Genomic DNA, 23252 nt, shown 5'->3' with positions numbered 1-23252 from the left:
TGCCAATAATATAAGTAGGTTAAGACATCTATTGTGAAGAAAATCACTATGTTTTCAAGCCTAAGCAGACAGCCTACAGGGAACATCGAAACTCAAAATTTGGGTATATATCTGCCTCCCTATCACTCGAATATGCAAGAGCAATTGAGAGACAAATAACGAAATTTCGATCTGCGCGGTAGGGCAGCTGACAGAAAATATTCAACAATATTATCTAAAGGACAAAACAAATTGCCTCACGTATGTCTCCGTGTGCCGTCGGTCCTATTCTGAGACATTTTGGACACCGTCCTTGACGAGTGACCTTACGATTGATTGGTATGACCCAATTGAGGGCGCTACTTCGTGTCGTGTACTAACATTTCAGTGACCATTGGTGAATCTTATGCCTTTGTAATAAGGTTTACAAATTGTAGCTTAACTTTGTACATTTTGGGAAGCTTTACGCCACCAGCACATGGAGCGTAAGCGTAGCGTAAAAACATTACAAGTACGAGACGCGTAGAGTTCTGGGCACCAAGCGTCGCGTAAGCGTAATCGTTTTATAAGTGATATTTCATTAGTTGAAATCATGTAGTCGCTGGCGTCAGATATCTTACTTTCTCGTTAGATGCAGATTTTTTTATTGTTCGATTATGTTAGAAGTTATATTTTTTACGCGTGTATTAGGCCGGCGCCCCACTGCTGCGCACGCTACATCCACGGCTCACGTTTTAATACAAACCGTGGGCAAGCCCACGACGTTTTGTAAAGGAACGTGGATCGTGTATATAGCGTGCGCAGCAGTGGAGCGCCGGCCTTAAGCTACGCCTGTCGTGATGACGACAGAAATCTCGTACGCTACGCTACGAAGACGCTTCGTGTGCGATTGTACGTGCTCGTAGTGCCCTCGTTCTACGCGCGTATTACGATACGCTTACGCGTCTCTTACGGTTACTCGCCGTATGCTGAGGGCCTTAATGTACGCATAAGTCATATAAGAAGAGGAACTTTTGCTTGAAAGTTGTCTCAAAAGCTGTATTAGTATTTTAATAAAATAATTGAATACTTTCGATGCTTGATGAGAAAATATTCATTTTCAATTATTTCAAGTTTCTTTTTTACCAGGTCTTTACGTAGCAATCGATCACGAACCTAAAGCCAATGATCAACAGTAATTAATCAAAGAAACGGAAAATAATTTATCATTTAATACGTAGCGTGTTAAATGATGAGATGATATTATTAAACTAACATAGGTTCTTGTATTCAATCTAGGTATAGGTAGTACGTATAAATTCATCATTTTCATAAGCTTTTAAGTTAAGTATGTACAAACAATAATCGCAGTATAGGGGCTTTCTTGTTTTGTTGACCTATGGGGCTATGACGTTTGAGGTCCTAGAGCAGTGGTGGGCAAACTTTCTTCATGGGGGCCAGAAAGTTTAAGAAATTTAAGAGGGCCAGAATTGCAGAAAAAACGTATTTTGATTTGCGATTATCGTGGGCCAATTCCATATACTAAATACTTCATAGGACCGGCGGTGGGCCGGATAAAATTCTTTCGCGGCCCGGAGCTGGCCCGCGGGCCATACTTTGCCCACCACTGTCCTAGAGCATATTAGAAAGATATATATATTTAGGTAGTAAGACTCAGCAGAATATAGTTCTTATTGGTATATCACTGGTTTTTATTCGGTGGTGCCTAAAAATATCTAAAAAGGTCCGCCATATCATACATTAAACAATACTTTGTTAATTTTATTTGTCATAGGTATTCACTGTTAGTTCTCCTTAAAAAAGAATTAACGTAGTCCCTTATCAGTTATCACTGAAAATAGAAACTTAAGATTCACTACTCCACATAGCAGTGAATCTGTTTCCTATCCTGAACGTCACATTGATTAAATCGACACGATTTTCTATTGCTTATATAACATCGTATGTAAGGTCAGTGACAAGTCATGACCGTGACTCATGTCATGATGACTCACAATGATAATTGGTAGGCTTCGAAGGGATACCTAAGGTTGCAATGATACAATGCTATTGAGTCATGAAGAGGTAAATAAAGTGTGCCAAGTTTTTAAAATAGGACCTCAGGGTCGAAAATCTTAAGGTAAAACCACAAGGAAGGACAGCCAGGGTCGTAACGGAAAATTGTTCAAAATGACGGCATTTCGCATGTCAGATATACTAATTGGACTGGCTCAATAATGGAGTACTTGAAATGAAAATTACGAGATCGATAGTGGAGTACGTGGTCGAACTTTGAAAGTCAGGAACGGAATAACGGAAAATATAATCATTTAAGTTTTCCTATATAAAAATAGATGTAATTCCAAGGCTCGGAAACCGATTAAATTTACAAACTGTTATCATGTACTTAGCGCAAAACCTTGTAATTTCGGTTTCACTTATAAAACTGTTATTTTTAAACCGGTTTCTATGAGAACAGTTCTTGTCAAATTAACCGGTCTAGAGCAATAAAAACCGGTTTCTTCCTATGCCGGTGTCTGTTTACGTCGCACACGACCAGGCCGACCGGCCGTTGCGTCGCTCGTCGAATAAACCATTTTTTTTGTTACAACAAAGTTCTTAAAACGTTCGCGTTCTTATAAAAGTTCGAATGAATACCGAAATAAACCGGTATTTTAAAAACCGGTTCCAAGCCTCGTGTAATTCAATGCATTTTAAATGGCGTATTGCAATATTCTTAAGCAGGACTTCCTAGATGTTTTTTTCTTATGTAGTAGAAATAATTTTAAATCATGCATAGTTCGCTGCAGGTTATCTAACTTCTAAAAGCACCAAAGGTACGATCCATAATCCCAACATCTTAAAAGTATGGCATGCATAATTTTGGTAGATAGGTATTATGTGTCATGACACTTCCATGAAACGGGCAAGTCATAAGTAACATAAATATTAATTCTAGAAATGACTTGTCATAGTCAAAAGAAAAAAATACTAGAATTACTAGACGAGACTCTGATGCCCACGACTTTGGCCTCGTAGTCATCTGATCGAAACTTTTGCTACTGACTTTAATATATACACAAAAGCTTTCAGGTTATATCACCGAAATTAAAAATTTCGGAGCGAAACCAGTACTTCACAAGGTTAATTTCGATGTAAAAGTTGACTTGAATGTCAATTTATTGAATAGCCCGGGTGAACTGGCTCAAGCGTTCATATGACAAAACTGCATTCATATTACATATGCAATTAATATTGTTCTCAACGTGTAGTGAGTGCATCGCCTCAAGAAAACCATTAATGCGAATAAGGTAGAGAGAGTCCATCTTAACCTCCGCGTCGAATAATGGTCCCTATGATATAACAGTTCATTTTTGTATGGAGTTGCTGCCACGTAAAATGTTTGTAGATATTTTTTTTATTTAACACATTAATTTATTTAGATATGTCATATTTCAGCCTTATCTGTAATTTTCTCTACAAAATATTCTTATTATTGTTATGTATACTTAGGTCTTTAAAACTACGCAACGGATTTTGATGCCGTTTTTGTTTAATAGATAGAGTGATTCAAGAGGAAGGTTTATATGTATAATACATATCCGTGAGAAGCCGGGGCGGGCCGCTAGTACAATACATATGACCATTGGCCGAGGTTTTCGACATAGAGGTAAGCCCTCAAAGGCAACTCCAGCTGTTAAATCCTCCAAGATTTAAGTAGTAAAATAAGGTAAATACACATTTATTCAATATTTTTAAATGTTAAGTGAATCTAAAGTGACTTGAAGAAACGGTTATACGTACCATTATTCGACGCAAGAGGTACATCACTAGCAATCACGCTACGCTATCAATCTCTGCATCGACTTTGAAGAGACGATTTATGGATATATTTTCATAGGAATTTGACGTATATGTCTATGGTATTTCCACACTGCATCACTGTGTGTGCAGGGTTATCTTGGTCCGCTGATTAACAGAATGGCAAATCGACGGAGCAACGTTCAATATTATTAATTAACAATATTAATACGTAATACGTACTATTACAGGACTTACGTCAGTTGCCATTGGCATTGCGGAAAGAACATTTGTAATATGTAATTGGTAAACTGACGTGTGTGGGAATATATTTAATGAGATAACCGCGTTGCGGCAAACATGTATAACTCTTCTCACATATTTTTTGACAAAAAAACGTGAAGGTGTATTATTTTGACGACCGGTCTGGCCTAGTGAGTAGTGACCTTGCCTATGAAGCCGATGGTCCCGGGTTCAAATCCTGGTAAGGGCATTTATTCGTGTGATGAGCATGGATATTTGTTCCTGAGTCATGGGTGTTTTCTATGTATTTAGGTATTTATAAATATTTATATATTATATATCGTTGTCTAAGTATCCTCAACACAAGCCTTATTGAGCTTACATGTGGGACTTAGTCAATTTGTGTAATAATGTCCTATAATATTTATTTACTTAATTTTATTCATTATAAACGTATATTTATTTTCATAGGATTTTGATATTTATTATGACTTCGCCACAATTTGTCATTGCAAATGCCATACAGAGGTAGGTTGGATCGACTCTAGGCTCATATACCTACATACATGATACAGGCATGATATAAACTTACACGGAGCCAACGTCATTTCCATTAACATACAAATTCATGGCTCTTTCTTGGCACACGTCGACCTGAACCATTCATATCACTTACTTAGCGATATACTTATTTTAACCAGTTTAAATGAGACCTGGAGATTCAAAACAACTTGTGCCTAATCGAATCATCCTTATTTTGGTTAGCCAAAGGTGATCCCGTGTTGTGCGTTGTGAACATCAAACCTGGGCCAAACAAAAGTCCGCTTTCCAGATCGAAAACGTACTATGTAGCAAAGATTTTGCATAGATAATATTACTTTTGTGTAAGGCAGTTAAGTTAATGATACTGGCTATCATAGTGAAAGCCCTTTTGGTAAATAACGACACATTGTTAGGTTACTATTTGTCAGCCTCGAAGCAGTTAAGGCAGTATTTCCGTGAAAATCACTTAATTTAGTAGAATTTATTTGGTAATCAGTCTTGTATTTAATATGTAGGCAGTATTTCCGCACAAATAACTCAATTTAGTTACGTGTACTTGGTGAAAATGTTGTGTTTCTATACGTTGATACTTTGGATGCATGCTATGAAATTCATCGTATATTTTTAACACGCGTGCTACATTTTTTAAAGATAACGTCAGATTTTCTTGGTCTTGACACAGTGGGACATCAAATCAACTGGAATTGTATCTATGGCAACTGGCATTTGGAACTCCGTAAGCGCGATGTAGATGATGGTGTTTCATACCATGCACGCTTTATGTAGGTGGCTATACTAACGTCATTTGTTAGAATCCTGTAGCACGACGTTGAGAAACACAAAGGAGATACATGTATTCTGCTAGAGACAAGGACCTACCAATAGAGAGATGTCATCAACCATACAATTCCATTGTTCTATGTAAGCCATCGTATAAAATCGCGATCATCTCGCGAATGAATCATTCTGCATTAATATTCAGGGCCGCCAGCAATGACTAATATTTATCGTTGCTCGAAAAACAATGTCTTGTCACAATGACAATTCTACTAGTACTAGTCACCAACACCTTATGTGACTAGTGATAAAAATAAAGGTAGATTATTTTTCTTTTCCAAGTAGGCATATTACAATGCGCTTTTGAACGTCAAATAAAGCTACGTCGGCTCTAACCCTACACCTCTGACCCGAGAAGGTTTAAATCCCTCCTAAATTGTAGGAGGGTATCCCAATATGGGACCGACATAAACTCGGCGGGACACATCTTTTCAAAACATTACAACTTATAACTAAAATGCATAAATAATACAATTTACATTAATATGGAATTAAAAAAAAAACATAAAATACCATACAGTAGATAATTTCTTATAGAAATTAGATGCACTAGATTGCTAATTCAAGACATTATCATTGGCAAACATCGCTATCCATGATATAATCGCTGATTTTATAGCTTCTCGCGAAAAGAGTTTTTGCTTAACAACAGTTTTGAATTTAGAGCCTGTAAGCTCGGTGAAATTTTTTTGGTGTTAAGATTCCCCATATGATATGTTCAACACTCTTAGAGTTAGACCAAGCTAAGTTGGCAGCGATTTTGATAGCCCAGCCGGTGCAAGTGTTATTTTAAACGTCAAATTATGATGCCGTAACTTTGGCCTTTGGGGTGTGGTGTATATGGTGCCATGGAGAATTAAGTAAGCAGAGCTTATTATTTCTGTGATGCGAAGTGGTTATAATTCTACAAATAAAGAAACACTTAACAGTCAATAAGCAAGTTTATCTCCTTACATTGAAGTAAGGTTCATAGGACACTTAAGTGTGTCTTAGTGAATATTCAAGTGTTGACCGCACCGCACTTGAACTTTTTAAATAATTATTTCGTTATTTACTGTGGACATTGTGGAGAAGACCGGCTTTTAAAATGTCTCCATATGACCGTATACCTAACAAAAACATGAATTATATACCAACTTTTAAGCCACTTAACAAATCAGTTCCTTTTTAGGGTTCCGTAGCCAAATGGCAAAAAACGGAACCCTTATAGATTCGTCATGTCCGTCTGTCTGTCCGATTATTTCGCACTGACATAACGATTAGCCACTATGGAACAGTAGTGATGTCACGGTCAAGTCACCTACTTTTTTAGTTCTATCCGATTTATTATTAAATAGAAATTGTGTCAAAAATTAACTGATATCTACATAAAAAAAAATGGTGCTTTGAAATAATTAAGAACAATTCCTAGCTGCGTAACTTTTAAAGCTATGTTTCTGTCGCGCTGCAGTGGGCGGGAGTGCGTGCGTGCGATAAGGACAACTGCAGCTCGGACTAAAATTCCCACGCAAAAAACTCAAAAATCGAGGTTTCGCTCTCGACTGTTTCCTCCTCCAAAACGCAACCAATCATTATGAAATATTGGAAACTGCGAGAGGAAGAAATAATCTATGCCGCTACGTATTGATTTCTTGGATATTTGTTGTCATATTTGTATCAGTCGCCTTTTATTTGCACCAAATTCAATTGAGCCATTTTTGCGATTTTCAAGGCGCTGTAAGTTTCTTCATAAAATAATAATCCAAAAAAGCAAAACATAGCGGCACAGATATTAATCTTAATTGAAAAAATCCAGGGAGGGATAGGGAATCTAGGTTAAAATCCAGGGAGGAAACAGTCGAGAGCGTTTGTGTGGAAAATCGCAACTAGGAATTCCTCTTCATTTTAAGTATAGAAAACATCTCTATTGCAAGTTTTAGGGAGAGGAAAGAACTACAAGGTTTAAGCCAGCACCTCGCCACCGCCGGTAAAAAGCAAAATAGATCAATTAAACTAATTATTTTATGAACGATCATTAATTAAATAAGTTACATTTAAGAGGAGGTCGATACCGGGCCTCGAAATCGAAGTTTTCGGTTTGGCATATCGCCAAGTCACGTTTACCCTTAACAAAGGCGTGGCAATTAGTGCACTGTACACCACTGGAATATGTTGAAGCTTTGTTGGGAGAAATAGAAACTATCGTTATCTATCTCTCCATCGCCCTTGCATATTCGAGCGATAGACAGAGAAAATATGTAGACGGACAAACGAAGTGTAAGCCCTCAGCTCCTAAAGTTCCATCATTGTCGCTTACGAAACGAACGCTAAGCTTTTAATCCTTCCGAAAATTCTAGGAAGCCGCATTGATCGGATAGTATTCCATGATTTGGCTAATTAAGCCTCCGCTTTCAAATGTTTTCAGAAACACCTAATTGGTAGCGTTAGTAAGAATTCTAAGTTAAGGATAGTATTATATATTTTTTCTACTCGTCGACTGTAATAAACGGTTGAATTAAGATTTCGTATACCAAACTACAATTGCGTACTTTTCATGTATGGGCTTCCAACTTAACTAACTTAAGTTTCTTTCGATACGCTGCGCTGTAGTCAACTATAAAAAAAAATTTACCATTCACGTGCCGCCGCGCTCCCATAGAACGGGAGACGGGCGGGCAACACTCGCACGTTTATGTCTTGTTGTCAACTTAGATACTTACCAATTTTCATTAGGTACTTATTTAGGTTTTATAGTAAAATAATATTATTTTTGATAACTCGTAGAAAAAGTATTGTCTACCACTGCTATAATCAAGCTTCCAATCTCGTACCTCACTTAGGCAACTCAGCAGAAAAGCTCTCTATTATATCACGATTGTATAAAATACTATATTTATTTATTTACACTTTATTGCATGATCAAATTACTTGAACTAATGTGGAATTAAACGTTCTAATATTTACTATTCGATGCAATAAACTAAGGTAGCCATACTTAGCATTTAAGGTCTCCTAATGTGTAGCAGTAGGTTTAGTGAACAGAACCAATGTGTTTAGTTTTATATTTTGCCATAATAAATTGTTATCGGAACTGCATAAGCATAAAACACAAGTTGGTGCGGGGCCAGAACGAAACGCTAGTGTAGGTATTGCCTTGTCTGGGGTTGGGCATTGTGTGCTGTTAATGTCCAGTCAGACTATTTGATTTCAAAGCCTACTAATTGGCTTAAAAATAAAATCGACTCCACAGTCGAGTTCACAAACATATTTGCAAGGCAATTCAAAAATATATTTACACGCCTCTAAAGGCACTGACAATATTCATAATCATACTCATACTCATTTATTGGTAAAATATAAGAATTTTACATGTCCGCAATTAAAATAGCAGGTGAAATTAACTATACAATTAACAATTATTTAGTTGATCTACGTTACATTTAAAAAAAGGATACAATTATGTAAAAATGTCCAGTTAAAATTATAGAGTAATTCGGATAAAATTAAAATCATACATTAATGTATGTATGTATGTCACTTTATTGCACATAAACAGGTTAACAGACAAAACAAAACAAAAAGAATGTTATGATGTATAAAGGCGAACTTATCCCTAAAAGGGATCTCTTCCAGCTAACCTTTGAGAAAATGCGAAAGGATCAAACACTAACAGGTGAAAGACAAATCAATATTTTTAGTAGCAATATGAGAATTTTGGATACACATAAAAGTAGCATATTATTAAAGCTACATTATCTAAAAATTTTTACATTTGAAAGTTAAGAAATTCGTTAATGTCATAAAATGCCTGGGCAGTTAACCATATTTACCACTAAGGTCGTGTTATTTTTATCATATCGTCGGTCGGGTTATGTATATAATGTTCCATACCAATAAGTTCGTGTTATGTTTGTGAATTCAGCCGAACCTTGCCACAGTGACTATTATCCCAATAAAAACATTTTCATGTAAAATATTGCCAAGACGAAACCATAAGGCTCGCACTGTCGAAAAAAGTTATCAGATCTCATGTAGAGCCAAGCTTCTAACCCTACAAACCCTAACTTCACAAACTCTTCACCTTAGTCAAAATATGTTGCTTGACCGTTTATAACAGCGCGGCTTACGTGGGCGATGACCCGCGAATCGGCCGCGGCCCAACGGCATTCGGAGATCGCCCGCGTAGGACACTTCCATAGGTATCAAAGGATTGAATTCACCCGCGCCGCGCCGCTTCGCGTTCGCGAGTTATTCGCTCAGGTAAGACACTGCTTAAAAGCTTGAAACTTTTTATGTTTAAAAAGTCCACTACTGACATCGTATCCCGAGAATTTAGTTTATCTGGTATAATCCAAACCCAAGTTATGAGGGTTAAAAAAAATGACGAAGCGCTTCGAGAAAAGGTAGGTAGTGTCCTTCCGCCCCGCTTGGCTCGACTTGGCGGTGCCCCCAAATATGAAGCCCGCTAGGGATCTCATAACATTGTCACTGTGACAAGTAACTGAGTGGCCTAGAAATCAAATATATAACCTGTAAAACTCATACAAACATATAACCCCCTGCATACATATAAATACGTAAGCAGGGGTGCAAGGACTGCCAAGCCAACAGTTTAGCAGACTGTTTGCCAGCCATGCCATAAAAGTGCTAAATGGTTTTCCGGAGTATTAAAATTTCATGTTATAATGAATACATACAGAAAGTAATTGCTTCTTCTTAGAAAGGAAATTGTGATTTCAAATTAAGATGCATTTAATACAAATGATAAAATTATAATTGCACAAATAATAGCGTCTACTCCATAGATATAGGCTTTACTATAGATGGGCCATACGCGTGCGCCCGGAAGGGACAGGGCTAAACCACGAAAATCTTAACACATTCTCCGCTGAGCTACGGTCGTAGCCGATAACATAGGTTTCCCGGTATGTAAAGGAAATGTAGTAGTACTAGTAAAACACTTTATTGTACAAAAAGAAACATAAAACAGGAAAGAACACACATAATTTGTACAAAGGCGAACTTATCCCTTTCAGGGATCTCTTCCAGCTAACCTTAAATGCTTCGTAGAGGCAAAACGACAACGTGTCGTCATGAGCGCTGAATGGGTTAAAAACGTCGGCTTTAGTTGGCGTCGGTTAACATACAATTACGACCATGTTAAACTCATAACTGGACAAGTAATTATCCTAATTTCTTAAGCGAGGACTCAAACGATTAAAAAGTGTCAAAAATGAGTCAGACCGTTAACGACTTGAATTCGGGTATGAAGACATCTGTTTTAGCGTTAGTCGTTAAACAACGAAGCCATATATATCATCATAATCAACAAAGACAAAAACTAAAGTGTCAAATAAAAACAGTCGCGTAAAAAGTTGGATAAGTATGATTTTGAGTTATGACAAAAATGTCCTATATACCTTCATAGCTTTTCTATAACAATAAAAAGTATATTTTTTGTAAGGGGCTTTAACTCGGAAGTTAGGCGAATTCCAAAAAAGTTTATAGGACATTTTAGACTTTAAATATGATCAGGAATATACTGCTAAAATCTCTCGCAATGCTCACCGGCACCCGCACCGTGTAAACAGTATTATAAAATAGGAGTTGGACTTAGTGACATAGTTGACGAATACAGCATTGCTGGTTAGATCAAGTTCGCAACATCTCGCGTATTTTCCTAATCTTATCTCGGGTTCCGGCGTTGTAGTAACTGATAAGATAAGTGACGTGCAAGCATTTAGTAATCGTTTGATAATTCGCAAATAACTTCGCATATTATTTTGAGTGTTCTCATTTTCATAATAATTTAGAATTAGAATAAACAAAGTTTTTGTTTTTGGCAGACGGATGAAAATTCACATCGTTTCTATAGCCTGTTTTCACATTAATTAGTGTTTAGTGTGAGATCATTAGCTGATCGCGTTTAGTTTAGGCAAATATATGAATTCACACTAAACATTATTCAAGAAGGGTCAGGTTGCCGTTTGTCTGTCTCTCACGAAACGCTAATCAGTGAACAGGCCCTTAGTAAGCAGGCCTTTAGGTATTATGTATTGGATCGGAGTGCATAAATTACGTAAGTACACGGATACATTTGGCCAAAGCTCCCAAATTAATCGAGAATCTACATAATGTCTCCATGAAGCTAGAGAAATACAGTAAAACTCTCGATTATCGATCTTTTAAGTTCATCATTTGTAGACAAAGCGTAATGTCACAATTTCAAAATCAGTGAACTGATTGAAATCTAGTGGGTTAATGGCGCCATGCTATTTCATCCCACGCCTTTTATTAAGTAAGAGCTGTGGGGTGATGGGAGTTCACAAAATTATTGTATTGAGTGGGTATTGACATCTGACATACAATACCATCGTTAAAATAACACACACAGTTTGCTATGAAAATATTTACAGTTCAATAGATATGGCGATAAAAATGAGATGAACAATCAAAAACCAAATTTCAGTAAGGTTTCACCATCACACTAACCCGGGGTTAACCGGTTATACCGCTAACCCAGTGTAAAATTGTACCGGTAACCATGGTAACTCCAGGTTTAACCGGTTAACACCGAGTTAGTGAGATGATGCAAGTGGCGCTAAATATCTCTGTACATTTTCCCAAAAAGTGTTTCTCTTGCTCTATATTTACCCCACTTAACCTTACTGCAAAAAAATATATTTGGGCAATGTCCATAGTACAGTACTCAACAAGGGTTGTGATCACTTTTAATGAAAGGTATATAAAATGGAATGAGTACTACCTACTTACAAAACGGAAGAGTGCATTTCCGTGTGTTACGTTTAAAGATAGAAAATCCGAGAGCAACCGACACAGAAAGTCGCAGTCAAATGCTGATCCGAAACAAAAACAAGCATCTCAACTTCGAACCCCACATACGATATGAGTAGGTACAGTCAGTGCAGAAACTGGAGAACTGGGGTATCGCGCAGCTAATCGCATATGCCGAGCCTGTCGCCTCTGCCGGCTACAAACTTAAACCTAAAGCTACACGAAATGTGTGTTATCGTCGCCTATCTTTACTGTGGGAGTTCGCTAATCTGTGTAAAGTTGTCCAATAAAATAAACAATATTTTATTTATTTATTTAAAAAAAACCTGTGCCAAAGAGAAAGAACCATATATAACCATATAATAAGGCCCGGGAAGATAGAAACGAAATTAAATAAAAGCTCACATAATGAATTTAATTGCCTACTTAAGTATAGCCTATTGGTTATAAACGATGAGTGATTGACTGATTGGCTATGTTTGAAGTGGAGAAACTAAAAGCGGTGAACATTTACACACTATTTAACAGGTGTCAAATAACTAATGCGTCCCTCAGCCGCCACGCTGGCGCCACTGTCACGTATATAAACAATACTTTTCTATATTATTGTTACCTAATAGACTTTTTGTCATATAGAAACTGATAGTTTTCCATTGTAAACATACTCGTACTATGTTGAATATTATAATTTCTTTCACATGGCAATCAACGTGTAACTAAATTTTGTTTATCAACTGCAGAACGACAAACATTACGATCTATGACCGGTAAGACAATCAGATTGTCATCTGATTATATTAAACGATACTTAAACAGCTCGTAATAAAGTCCATTATGCTTTAATAGTGATCCGCTAGATACGAGATTGCGAATGTTCTCTGATAATTATTTTTAATTAGCTTTACCGGTTTGGATGCTACGGCGAAACAAAGGCGTTTATATGAAAGCTCTTATTTCGTTTGCAGAGAAACTATAATGCCTTGAATGAGCTGAATTTTTATAGTGGCTTCGTTATTAAATTAGTGACGTAACTCCCACACAGTGGTAATAAAGAAACTTGATTTTATTTGACGACGGTTTTTATTGTCACTTGACGGATTTCATTTGGTAGGAGGGGTTTTAGGAACTCATTTTTTTTAATATTCGTATACGTTTGACGATTCAGTTGCTACAAAATATATGTACCGTACAGAGCCATCTTCACTTATTCGGTGCACGATTTTTTCATAAACTACATGTCTTACCATTGTCCTTCATAATCTATGAATCTTTGATCAAATTAATAAAAAAACAATAGTTTAATTTACCGTTTGTGGTTGTACGTTTAGTTTTAGATAAACATTCATCTTGTGTGTTAAGTGTCCGCAGCAAGCTCGGCCGAATTTCACCTTCCCATACAAACGGAGTTTCATTCTCATTTTAAAACTACGTGGTGGACATGAGGTACATATATATATGCCTGTAATTATTTTATATAGCTCTAGCTTATAAACCAAACGAAATACAGCAAAAACAAGTTTTGTACGTAAAACTTAAATTGGTTGTTTTTTTTTACTATCTGAAGCAACATAAATTATTTTAGATATACCTTATCCTATTGTAAGTACAAGGTTTCACAGCAATCTAGCTAGTCATTTTAAAATGAGAGCATAACTACATTTGTATGGGGAACTGCGCTTCCTGCGGACTCTTAATATTTGCTTGTATTTTTACGCAAACTAGTCTATTTATTAGTCATTATTATTAAAATGCAATTATTGAATATAAATTAGTTTTAAACTCTTTACAATACGATGAATCAGGAAGATGCAACATAATTTATTCCTAGAAATCAATTTACGTAAAATATACGTCAATAGTATAAAATAATAGAATATTTCCAATAGGATACAATACAAAGTACTTGTGGTTTGCGAATAATAATTAATTAATATTCCTTCCTATAACGGCAACTGTACTTAAAAAATAATAGCATATCTGACTAATAAAACAATATTATTAAATAAATACATTTAGATGCGATAAGGATAAGGATTTTAAGGATAAATACAGCAGTTTTTAGCCTTCCTTAAATGGGAAAAGCCGGAATGGCATGGAATTCCCATGGCGTTAAAAACTATGCCTAGTTGAGCTAAAACGAATATAAAAGTGTTAAACTTTCCGGGTATTAATCTAATCTACAACGCATATAATAAGTACAAAGTTAATAAGCAAAAAAACTATCAACGGGAAACCCATATTAATCTAATAAAATTATGTAAAATATAAAACTTTTGTATTAGCTAGGGCCCTTTCCACACTTGGCTGTAAAGAATCGGTGCAGAATTTGTACTGCTTTCTAGGTAATAGGTACAAATGCAGGGGTACGCCGTGCGTCGCACGCACCTCCGCGCCAATCAGGAAGAAATACTGCAGTGTGTACTGCATCGATGATGCCCCGATAAGTTAGGAAAAATCCTAATTGCTGAAGCTTTGGTTTACTGATATGCCGTTGGATAGTTACCAAAATTGTGAAATTTTCGGAATCTTAACTTACTTCCGATGGCGCTATAACCCTTTGTGGATCTTGGGCTCCTCCATTATCTTCCTCCTTTAATCATCTCTTATAGGTATCGAAATATTCAAAAGAATGTTTCCTAACTTTCAGCAAGTTCTGTGCTGGAATTAACTGCGAAAAGCGAAATTTCTGGACCGTTCCGACCTTCAAACCTACAAGAAAAGAGCGTACCCTCTGAGTTTGCGGGTAACGGGCGACGGTAATTGTTTACCATCAGGAAATACGTCGGCTCGTTTGCCTCCTATATCATAAAATACTTGCACAGTTGTACTTTAGTTTGTCTCTGATTTATTATCAATAAAACCTTCCACAAAGGCACATGCTACAATCTGGGTGGGCGTATTATATGGATCACGTTCATGCCAACTCTGCGCTGCAGTTTTCGGCTTTAATTTATCAGTCTTTACTTGGCATATCGTCACATATTAGCGTATGGATAGAATTTGTTTGGTTATAATTAAGTAGATTTAACATGTAAAATACTCTGCTCCTGAGCACTTTATATGTTTAACCTCTAGCGGCCCACGGTCCTAATAATAGTACTAATTATCTTCAATGAAATTTAAATCATTTTTAATTGGGGCAGTGTTGCATTTGTTTTGTTTCGTTCGATTTTGAAATAAGTGTTTGGGAAAACTTTATCGCTGACTGTATTTTTCTTACCACAGGTAAGTAACACTCATCGAGACAATTCTAAATAACACAATTAGGTTGCGTTGTTTCATCACAGAGTTACTATGGCCACCTCCTGTCTCCATCATCAGATCAGCTCGATGATACCATAATATTGCATTGTCACTCGACTTACATGTGTATGCAAAATTTCAGCTTCATTGGAAATAGGGAAGAGTGTTATATTTACCTCCAAGATTTGACCCACAGGGCAAGTTAAATAAATGCTTGTAACAAAATAAAATTAATATGTGTAATAGGCACTATTGATTTAAATTAGAATGCCAAATTTCCTTGTTATGTAAGAGGACAATGATCAGCCGCCAATGCAAAACATACCCTAGACGTCAATGAATATTCAGGTGTCCACATTTTGACAAGATCACAAAAAACCAAGTAAAGCAATACTGAAAATTAAAACACAATCGCGCCAATACTAATTACTTGATATACTAAAAAAAATCGCACAAACATACGCGCGATGTGAGACACAATCATCGATATACTTGATATCATAACGATTATTGAACATGTGTATTTTCGGGACAAGTAACTGGGTGTTGGAGTCAGTGTCTAAAACAGCGAAATACTCAGATAACAGTATCTGTCGATAAAGAAGGATAACCGTGTATTGTTTGACTGATATAGTAAAAGACGATAATCTTTCGACGATTTCAAATACATTTCTACAATTCTAATTTAGGATACCACTGTTTTCACAGTTGTCAACGTCGTAAAAAGTAAGGGTGTTTATGTATTTTCTATTGATAAAGGAACGTATACCTAATAGAATCCAACTTCAGGTATAAAACCAAATAAGCCATTTTTTTCTGAGACTTCAATACCTTCGGTTTCTTCTCAGTTAACTCAGTTATATGAGGATAAATATTATTATATTTCTCTATAATTATATAACTTATTTCAGACCCTAAAGAAATCCATAAAAGATAATATATAAATGCTTAGATTAAAAGAATTTGTGTCGCTCCAGGTGATTTAGTGGACAAAATAACACCCCGAAAGATACCCTTAAAAATACAAGAATCTCTTTAAACAAATATATTAAAACCTACAAAATATAAACAAAACTTTAGTTTCAAAAGTCTCAACTCGCAGTAGATGCCCTAAATAAAAAACTCCTCTAGTCCAGAATAAGCATACAGAAACATATTTCACAAGGTTACCGTGCAAAATTATAACATGACACGTATTATGGTAGGTACTGCAAATAGAGATATAATACGGGAGCCGGACAACTTTGAAAAGCGCATTATGGTTGGAATGGTGGATAGAGGACAGGGTAGTAGACTGGACCATCCACCAACCCACCGGGTTGACATTGTAAAGAGGGCCTGTCAGGTGTCTACACAGGCGCCTATTATTAGAAAAATCGTGCAGAGTGAAAAACCTTGGTGCACAAAATAATGATCATATGGTTGTAACCCTCAGTCATGAGAAAACGAGGAAGCAGAAGAAAATAAGAAATAAACACATTTCCTTTCTAACAAGCTTCACAAAAACGTCAGATAATTTTGCGCACAACTTTGCAAGATGTTATTGCAGACGACTATACCCGTCTAGGTATATAAAGAGTGTGCATTTTTCTTAGACAGAGCAATGCACGTTTAAATGGTAAGCCCAAACTCCCACGGAGGATGACGCCACACTCCCGCTAAGGATATTTTTGCGTTTTCGGCCGCGTGTGGGCGAACTTGAACTCTTTCGTGCGTTCGGAAATAATCTTCTTAATTTACGATCGGAGGCTTATGTAAAAAAAAATATTAAGTTTAAGCGATAAGAATAGAAATTACGTAATATGTAAGCAAACGAAAACTTAGTCAAATAGTACCTACTATTTGACTAAGTTTTCGTTTTCATATGGGTATTCAAAATTGCGGTTTTTAATCAACCAAAAATTTAAAGATGCAAAATTGGAGGCATATTTAGACTACTTTTAAAATATGCGTATGCAGATATTGCAGATAGAGTAATAGTTAGTACATATATTAACGACTTACATTATGATATATTGATTCAAATTTGTCGAATTAATACACATTAGGTACCTAATTATTGACAAATTATTTCAAAATGAGAAAATACATATTAGTAGGTACTGATTTGAGATCTCTGCAGCTGTTAAACGATTTAAGATTCTTACTTTCTTAGTTAAAATTGCGTGTTTACAAGAAACAACTTTTAGTACTAATAAAATCTATTTTCTAACCAGTAAAATAAAGCTTTCCTATTGTGTAAACAAAATACACAGAATGATCTCCGGTTTCACTTCATTCTGGAATTTTATAAGTGTATAAATCGCGCTTTCAAAGGCTTAATTTAAACGCAATCTCACAAAACAGTAATTATTTTTGGGCATTTTAGGCAACATATATATTTAATTCTTTAGTTGTTTATTACATTAAGATTTGGAGATTCGTGCATCATTTACACTACTTATTTTTTTAAATTTCCGTTTTATATCTGATAGTTCTATCTGTGTTTCAAATGTTGCTTGGAATTTGGAATACATTGTACGATGAAGACGTGAATCACGTTAAAAGCCGTCAATTAGCGATTTACCCGATTGAGCCAAAGACGAAATTTTCGTAAAAATGAAAAGTACAAGATTACATTCAAGCCGAGACCTCCACAACTGGACCTAGGCCAAGTTATTTGAATCTTTACCAGATCGTCCACCTAATTAGTGGCTAAAAACTTCGCTATCGCTCGAATATGCAAGAGTCCGATAGAGGCAGATATCGAAAAGTAGATTTTTGATATTTGCGCTAGGCTGGTTACTGAATATTGCCCTTTTGATATCACAAAATCATCATCACATACATCATCAATATCACCACCATCATCTCATGTCCACTCTCTACAATCCTGCACCAAACGAACTGTTTAGCCTAGTTTGACTGGTAGAGAATGCCTTAATGCCTTTTCTTGTTAAATTGTGCAATAAAGTTTAAATACATATATTATGAACTGACATTTCAGATGAACACGGCAGCAAAAGCATTTGCGTAGTGTTAGCGCATTCCCGGTTTTATACTTAGACAGTGTTTACACGAGACCAATTACCGGTGAAAACCGCTAAAGCTAATCCAACATTGGCATCGTCTAAATAACGACATTCGATGAATGGGCAGTCCATTTAAATGGAGTTCGTCTACTTTAAGTTTGCACCGACTTCGGGGTGAAATTATATGGGTGCACCATACTTGACGTAGTACCTAGTATGAAAACTTAGCGTGGTCAGATTTTAGAACCATTTTAATTTTCATGTCTTACGCTTAATGTTTTGGGCTTAGCAGATCTTATAAAAGGCCATATTAGAGTCCTTACAGTATGGTTGACTTAATGTACCAAAGCAATATTTGGTTGCTTTTTCAATGATGTAGGCACAAAAGCGACCTTCCACCCCAATGGGGAAGGGGAAAACCGACCGGCTTCCTCAATGATTTCCTCCAGCACATAGCTTGTAATACAATATATCAAATGGTATTCCATATCGCATTCGATTTCGCATAAGTCACGAATCAGGGTTTGAACCTAACTCAAACTTGAAGATCACGTTTGTACGATCGCCATCAGATAAATCAGAGCAGTTAAAGTGATGAAAAATACATAGAGACTTTATTGAACCTGAAACCTTGGTCGCCCTGATCATGGCGACTATACCACTCTATGTAACTGCTGGCTTAACAAATGACTCTATTTTTTAGTACATTTCAACACGAACAGATCTTGTTCAGTTACAAACTCACACGGGGCGTTTAAATATAAACCACTTGCACAATGTCAATCGTTCGATATCACCAGTAAAATGCACATGAGCGGCCTAAAATAAGCGTGCAACATTAAATCTTACAGCCCAGACCATAAGGTCCTATAAAAGGTTATTAGGATGACTGCAATCTCGATTTGGACGCTCTCGAGAGCTTCGCGGGATTATAAACACTGTGGCACCATGCGGTATTTACTGCTAATATGACTTATGTTATTTGTATTAGAAATGTGCTTTAAGAGCTTGCAGTAAGATACATTGTTGTCGGGATGATCAAATTTTAGGAGGAGGTAGGGGGTAGAAAACTGTTTTTACTTTCAGTTGAATTGGTCTGTTCGGCGTATGTTATACGTTCGTTATACGTATGTCGAGGATCATGAGCTATGTAAATCTCAGTTTACATTTGAAAACAAAATGGATTAAATCTCAGTAATAATACAATCGAAAAAGTACATAACGACCCCTTTTTATTGCTCTTGATTGTAGATGTCCTTGTCAGCTGTATGAGCTGTACAGATTTTTAATTTATCGACGATTACGAAACGACATTAGCACGTTTGCAAAAAAAAGTTGATTAAAGGGAATCTAATGGAATGGCACAGTAAACGGTATATCAATTAATTTTGTAATCGTTTTTATAGACGTATTTGCCTCATTCATAGCTATCAATGTTTTTGGATATTTTGGACAATTTCGACAAATTTGTCATTGTCATATTCGCGCAATAATCACAATCCTCGATTAAAAGAAGTTATTTCCACAAATATTATTTTCTATAAGTACGAACTTTTATCACTGCCTGTACTTTTTATTTAAATAATACATTACTAGGCGATTTTATGGGACTTACAATTAGTCTTTGAGAAGATGGTTTTGTTTTGTTAGAAAGCTCCTGCCGCCACCTTGGGTCTCCATCATCAAACCAGCTTGATGATGTCACCCATAATGCTTGTCGCAGAGTTTACGTGTCACCTGTGTGTGTTCAGATTTTCACCAGTTCAATCAAACATCGGGATCTGGTGAACATCCTACTGACAACACTAAACCTAGATTAACATTATCAAACAAAGGCTTGTAAAACAAGAAACATCGTATAATTCCAGCAAGCGTATCTTAGACGTAGGTTCTCTATGTAACTTTTAATTCGCTTTATTTCCGCGCGATTAAAAAACAGCCGCTATCATTATCACAAATCCTAACATCACATCTGAAGAGGGCTCCCAAAAGTAACGAACATACAACTCACCAAAGGCATCTGTTTCTGCACCGGCGGCTGCGGCGGCGGCCCCCGCGCCCTAGCCTCGCTCGGCTGTCTCTTCACTACTGGCCTCGGCGGGGCCTGCGACACCTGCGAGGCCTGCTGGTCCCTAGAGGCCAAGGCCTCCGATAACGCCGCTGAGAGCGCGTTGACATTGCCAGGCTTGCGTTCTGGCGAGGTTTTGGGCTGGGGCGGGGGGAACCGCGGTGCTTCGGTTTTTATCTGGCCGTTTGGTGTGAGTCCTGGAAAGATGAATGGTGTTATTTATAAACGTCTGACAAATCTAACCAACTGTTGATCATCGTTTGTCTCTATCCGTCATTTAGACATTTCTGTTTGTAAGAAAGCGACCAAATGTTGCTAAGTATTATGAATAAGGGAGGAGAGGTTATACTAAGGTTTTTAATAATGGGTTTTGGATTGTTGAGTTTAGTCCAATATGCGAAATAATTCGAGGGAATTAATAGTTCTATAGATATTAGATCAAAGGCATATCATTCCGATGATGTCATAGGAATAGATTCCGCCGAAACATGTATTTTAGACCAATCAAGAATAGATAAAAATAATACAATATATATATATATATATATATATATATTTCAAGATTAGTCAATACAATTTTTACGCCAGGGTTTACCTTACCTCTAGAAACAGGCGTAGTGTATAAAACAGGAAAAGGGGCCCCAGTGTACTGTACTACTGTACGAGTAATATTAAGCATTGCCCCGAGAACACGGTTTGCGATACCCAGTTAATTCTTGTTCCCGTCATTCTAGTCAGGCCAAATCGGGTTTTAGACCAGATCCTTCTTTTCCGAGAATACAAAGCAAGCGGAGCAGTAAATGTATACAATCAAAATAAATTCGTAACGAAAGGGCGTTTAACCTCTCATGGAATGTTCGAAACTTCGAACGTCGTAAACGTAACGCATACAAATTCGCCGGTACACATTTGACAGTTAACTGCCCGTTTGTGAGCCTTACTGCAACGACGTAAGACCCATCCATGGTCGGCCTTTGTTGCTATATCGAAGCGGATGAGGTGCTCAAAAACATCTGAACACGCACTTTAACGCCTTGACAATAGAACCGTGTTCAGATATTTCTGAGCACCTTGGCCGCTCCGATATATCTGATGGCGACTATGCCAAACATAAGCAACACTCTAAACTGAGCGAAGCTGGACCTAATGCCTTCGTCATAAGACTTACGAATGATTAGTGAACAATGTGTGATGGTACGCACTACGAAGTCCTAATCGCATCCTCGCGCCCTAGTTCATTGGCAACCGTCAGTTCCGTTGTACTTTGCTAACTATTGATGAACTGTATGTCGTTGGCTTAAGGTTTACAATTTTTTAGTTTACGTAAAGTTAAGCGTGAACGTGCGGAAGAATCGATTTTCACTTGCACTGCGGGAGGTTTCTAATGTTTAAATTGGAACAAATTGTTTTGGCTCTCGGGAAATAATTAATCGATCACTTTGTTATGTTTGTTGTCATCTCTATCACTCTTGCATAATAGTGCGATAGAGAGACAGATAGCGTTTCGTTTTCGTAGCGCCAATCCAAATGAACGTAATAAAAAATGTATCACTCAAAATCATTTAAAAGTCAATTCCACCAGCTAACATAAGGAAACAACTCAAAATTTGCATCTGATTACTTTGCCCCACATGCGAATAAAATGCAACTTTCTCATTCGTTTTTGAACAATCAAGAAAGCCTTTACCATCAGTTGGTGTGCTGAAATAGTTATTTGTTGTACAAGGGGGCAAAGTTGTTGTTTAACCGCTCGTGCTAATATTGATACCCGAGCAAGCGAAAGATTCCAAAATTGAACCACGAGCGTAGCGAGTTACGAGGGTTAAACAAACTTTGCCTCCGAGTGAAACACAAAATTTTTCACCACACCAACGCCAGTAAAATACTAACAGTGAAATACCAAAAAAATCTAACCAAATCAAATCCAAATGAACGTAATAAAAATTGTATGATTCAAAATCATCTTTAAAAGTCAATTCTACCAGCTAACATAAAGAAACAACTCAAAATTTGCATCTGATTACTTTGTCTCACATGTGGATAAAATGCAACTTTCTCATTAGTTTTTGAACAATCAAGAAGGCCTTTACCAGATGGTGTGGTGAAAAAAAAAAATATTTGCATTTACTACTAAGAAGTTCTTTTTAACATTAAAGTTCATTGCTTTGAACGGTGACCCATTTTATGCCAGATGGCATTGCCCAGGCGCATCCAGGCATCCTGCGTGCTGTGTGCCCCAGTTTACCGCAAATGATTAGTTCCGTCCGTACTGCGGACGTACGCTACATTTCTACTGTTACAAAAATATCAAATTTGTATGAGATTTTGATTCCGATTGCACTAAATCTAAATGTCTTTTTTTTTCAATGATAAAATGTGGTGATAAAGGCCCGTTTTAATTAAAATGTTTTTCCTTAAAAAATATTATACATTCATTTCAAGTTTCTTTTTACACGTCTTATTGTAGTTATGTTTAGGGGTTAAACGCCGGTTTATTATTGCATGAAAAAATAATGACATACATTATTCTTGGAAAGAAAGAAGAAAGAAAATACATTTATTTAACGCCACAACATAGTACATGAAAAAGAAGGCATGAAGACATAAAAAACACATTTGGACGCTAAAATAGGATCCCCACTCAGCATAATGCCGCGGCAATCCGAGACACTGGTTTTCTGAAAGGACCTAAGGACCTAACTTAGTCTAAGAGTTAATGGCGACAAGCAGGGATCGGAACCGGTTTTTTGGAAAAACATCGAAATAACCATATA

At 36.7% G+C, this 23252-nt stretch overlaps 1 protein-coding gene across 1 annotated transcript in view; it reads right to left on the bottom strand.

Annotated features, from left to right (window-relative positions):
* Positions 1 to 23252, bottom strand: part of LOC133524050 (WAS/WASL-interacting protein family member 1-like) — a 41776-nt gene that overhangs the window by 13518 nt on the left and 5006 nt on the right. Inside the window, exon 2 of the mRNA XM_061859836.1 lies at positions 20422 to 20675. Within this exon, the coding sequence (XP_061715820.1) occupies positions 20422 to 20675 (254 nt within the window). The remainder of the gene's footprint in view (positions 1 to 20421; positions 20676 to 23252) is intronic.

The sequence above is a fragment of the Cydia pomonella genome, chromosome 13, assembly GCF_033807575.1.
Source record: "Cydia pomonella isolate Wapato2018A chromosome 13, ilCydPomo1, whole genome shotgun sequence".
NCBI classification, from domain to species: domain Eukaryota; kingdom Metazoa; phylum Arthropoda; class Insecta; order Lepidoptera; family Tortricidae; genus Cydia; species Cydia pomonella.
The sequence above is the reverse complement of the archived record's forward strand: the minus strand, read 5'-3'. Positions and strand labels throughout refer to the sequence as shown.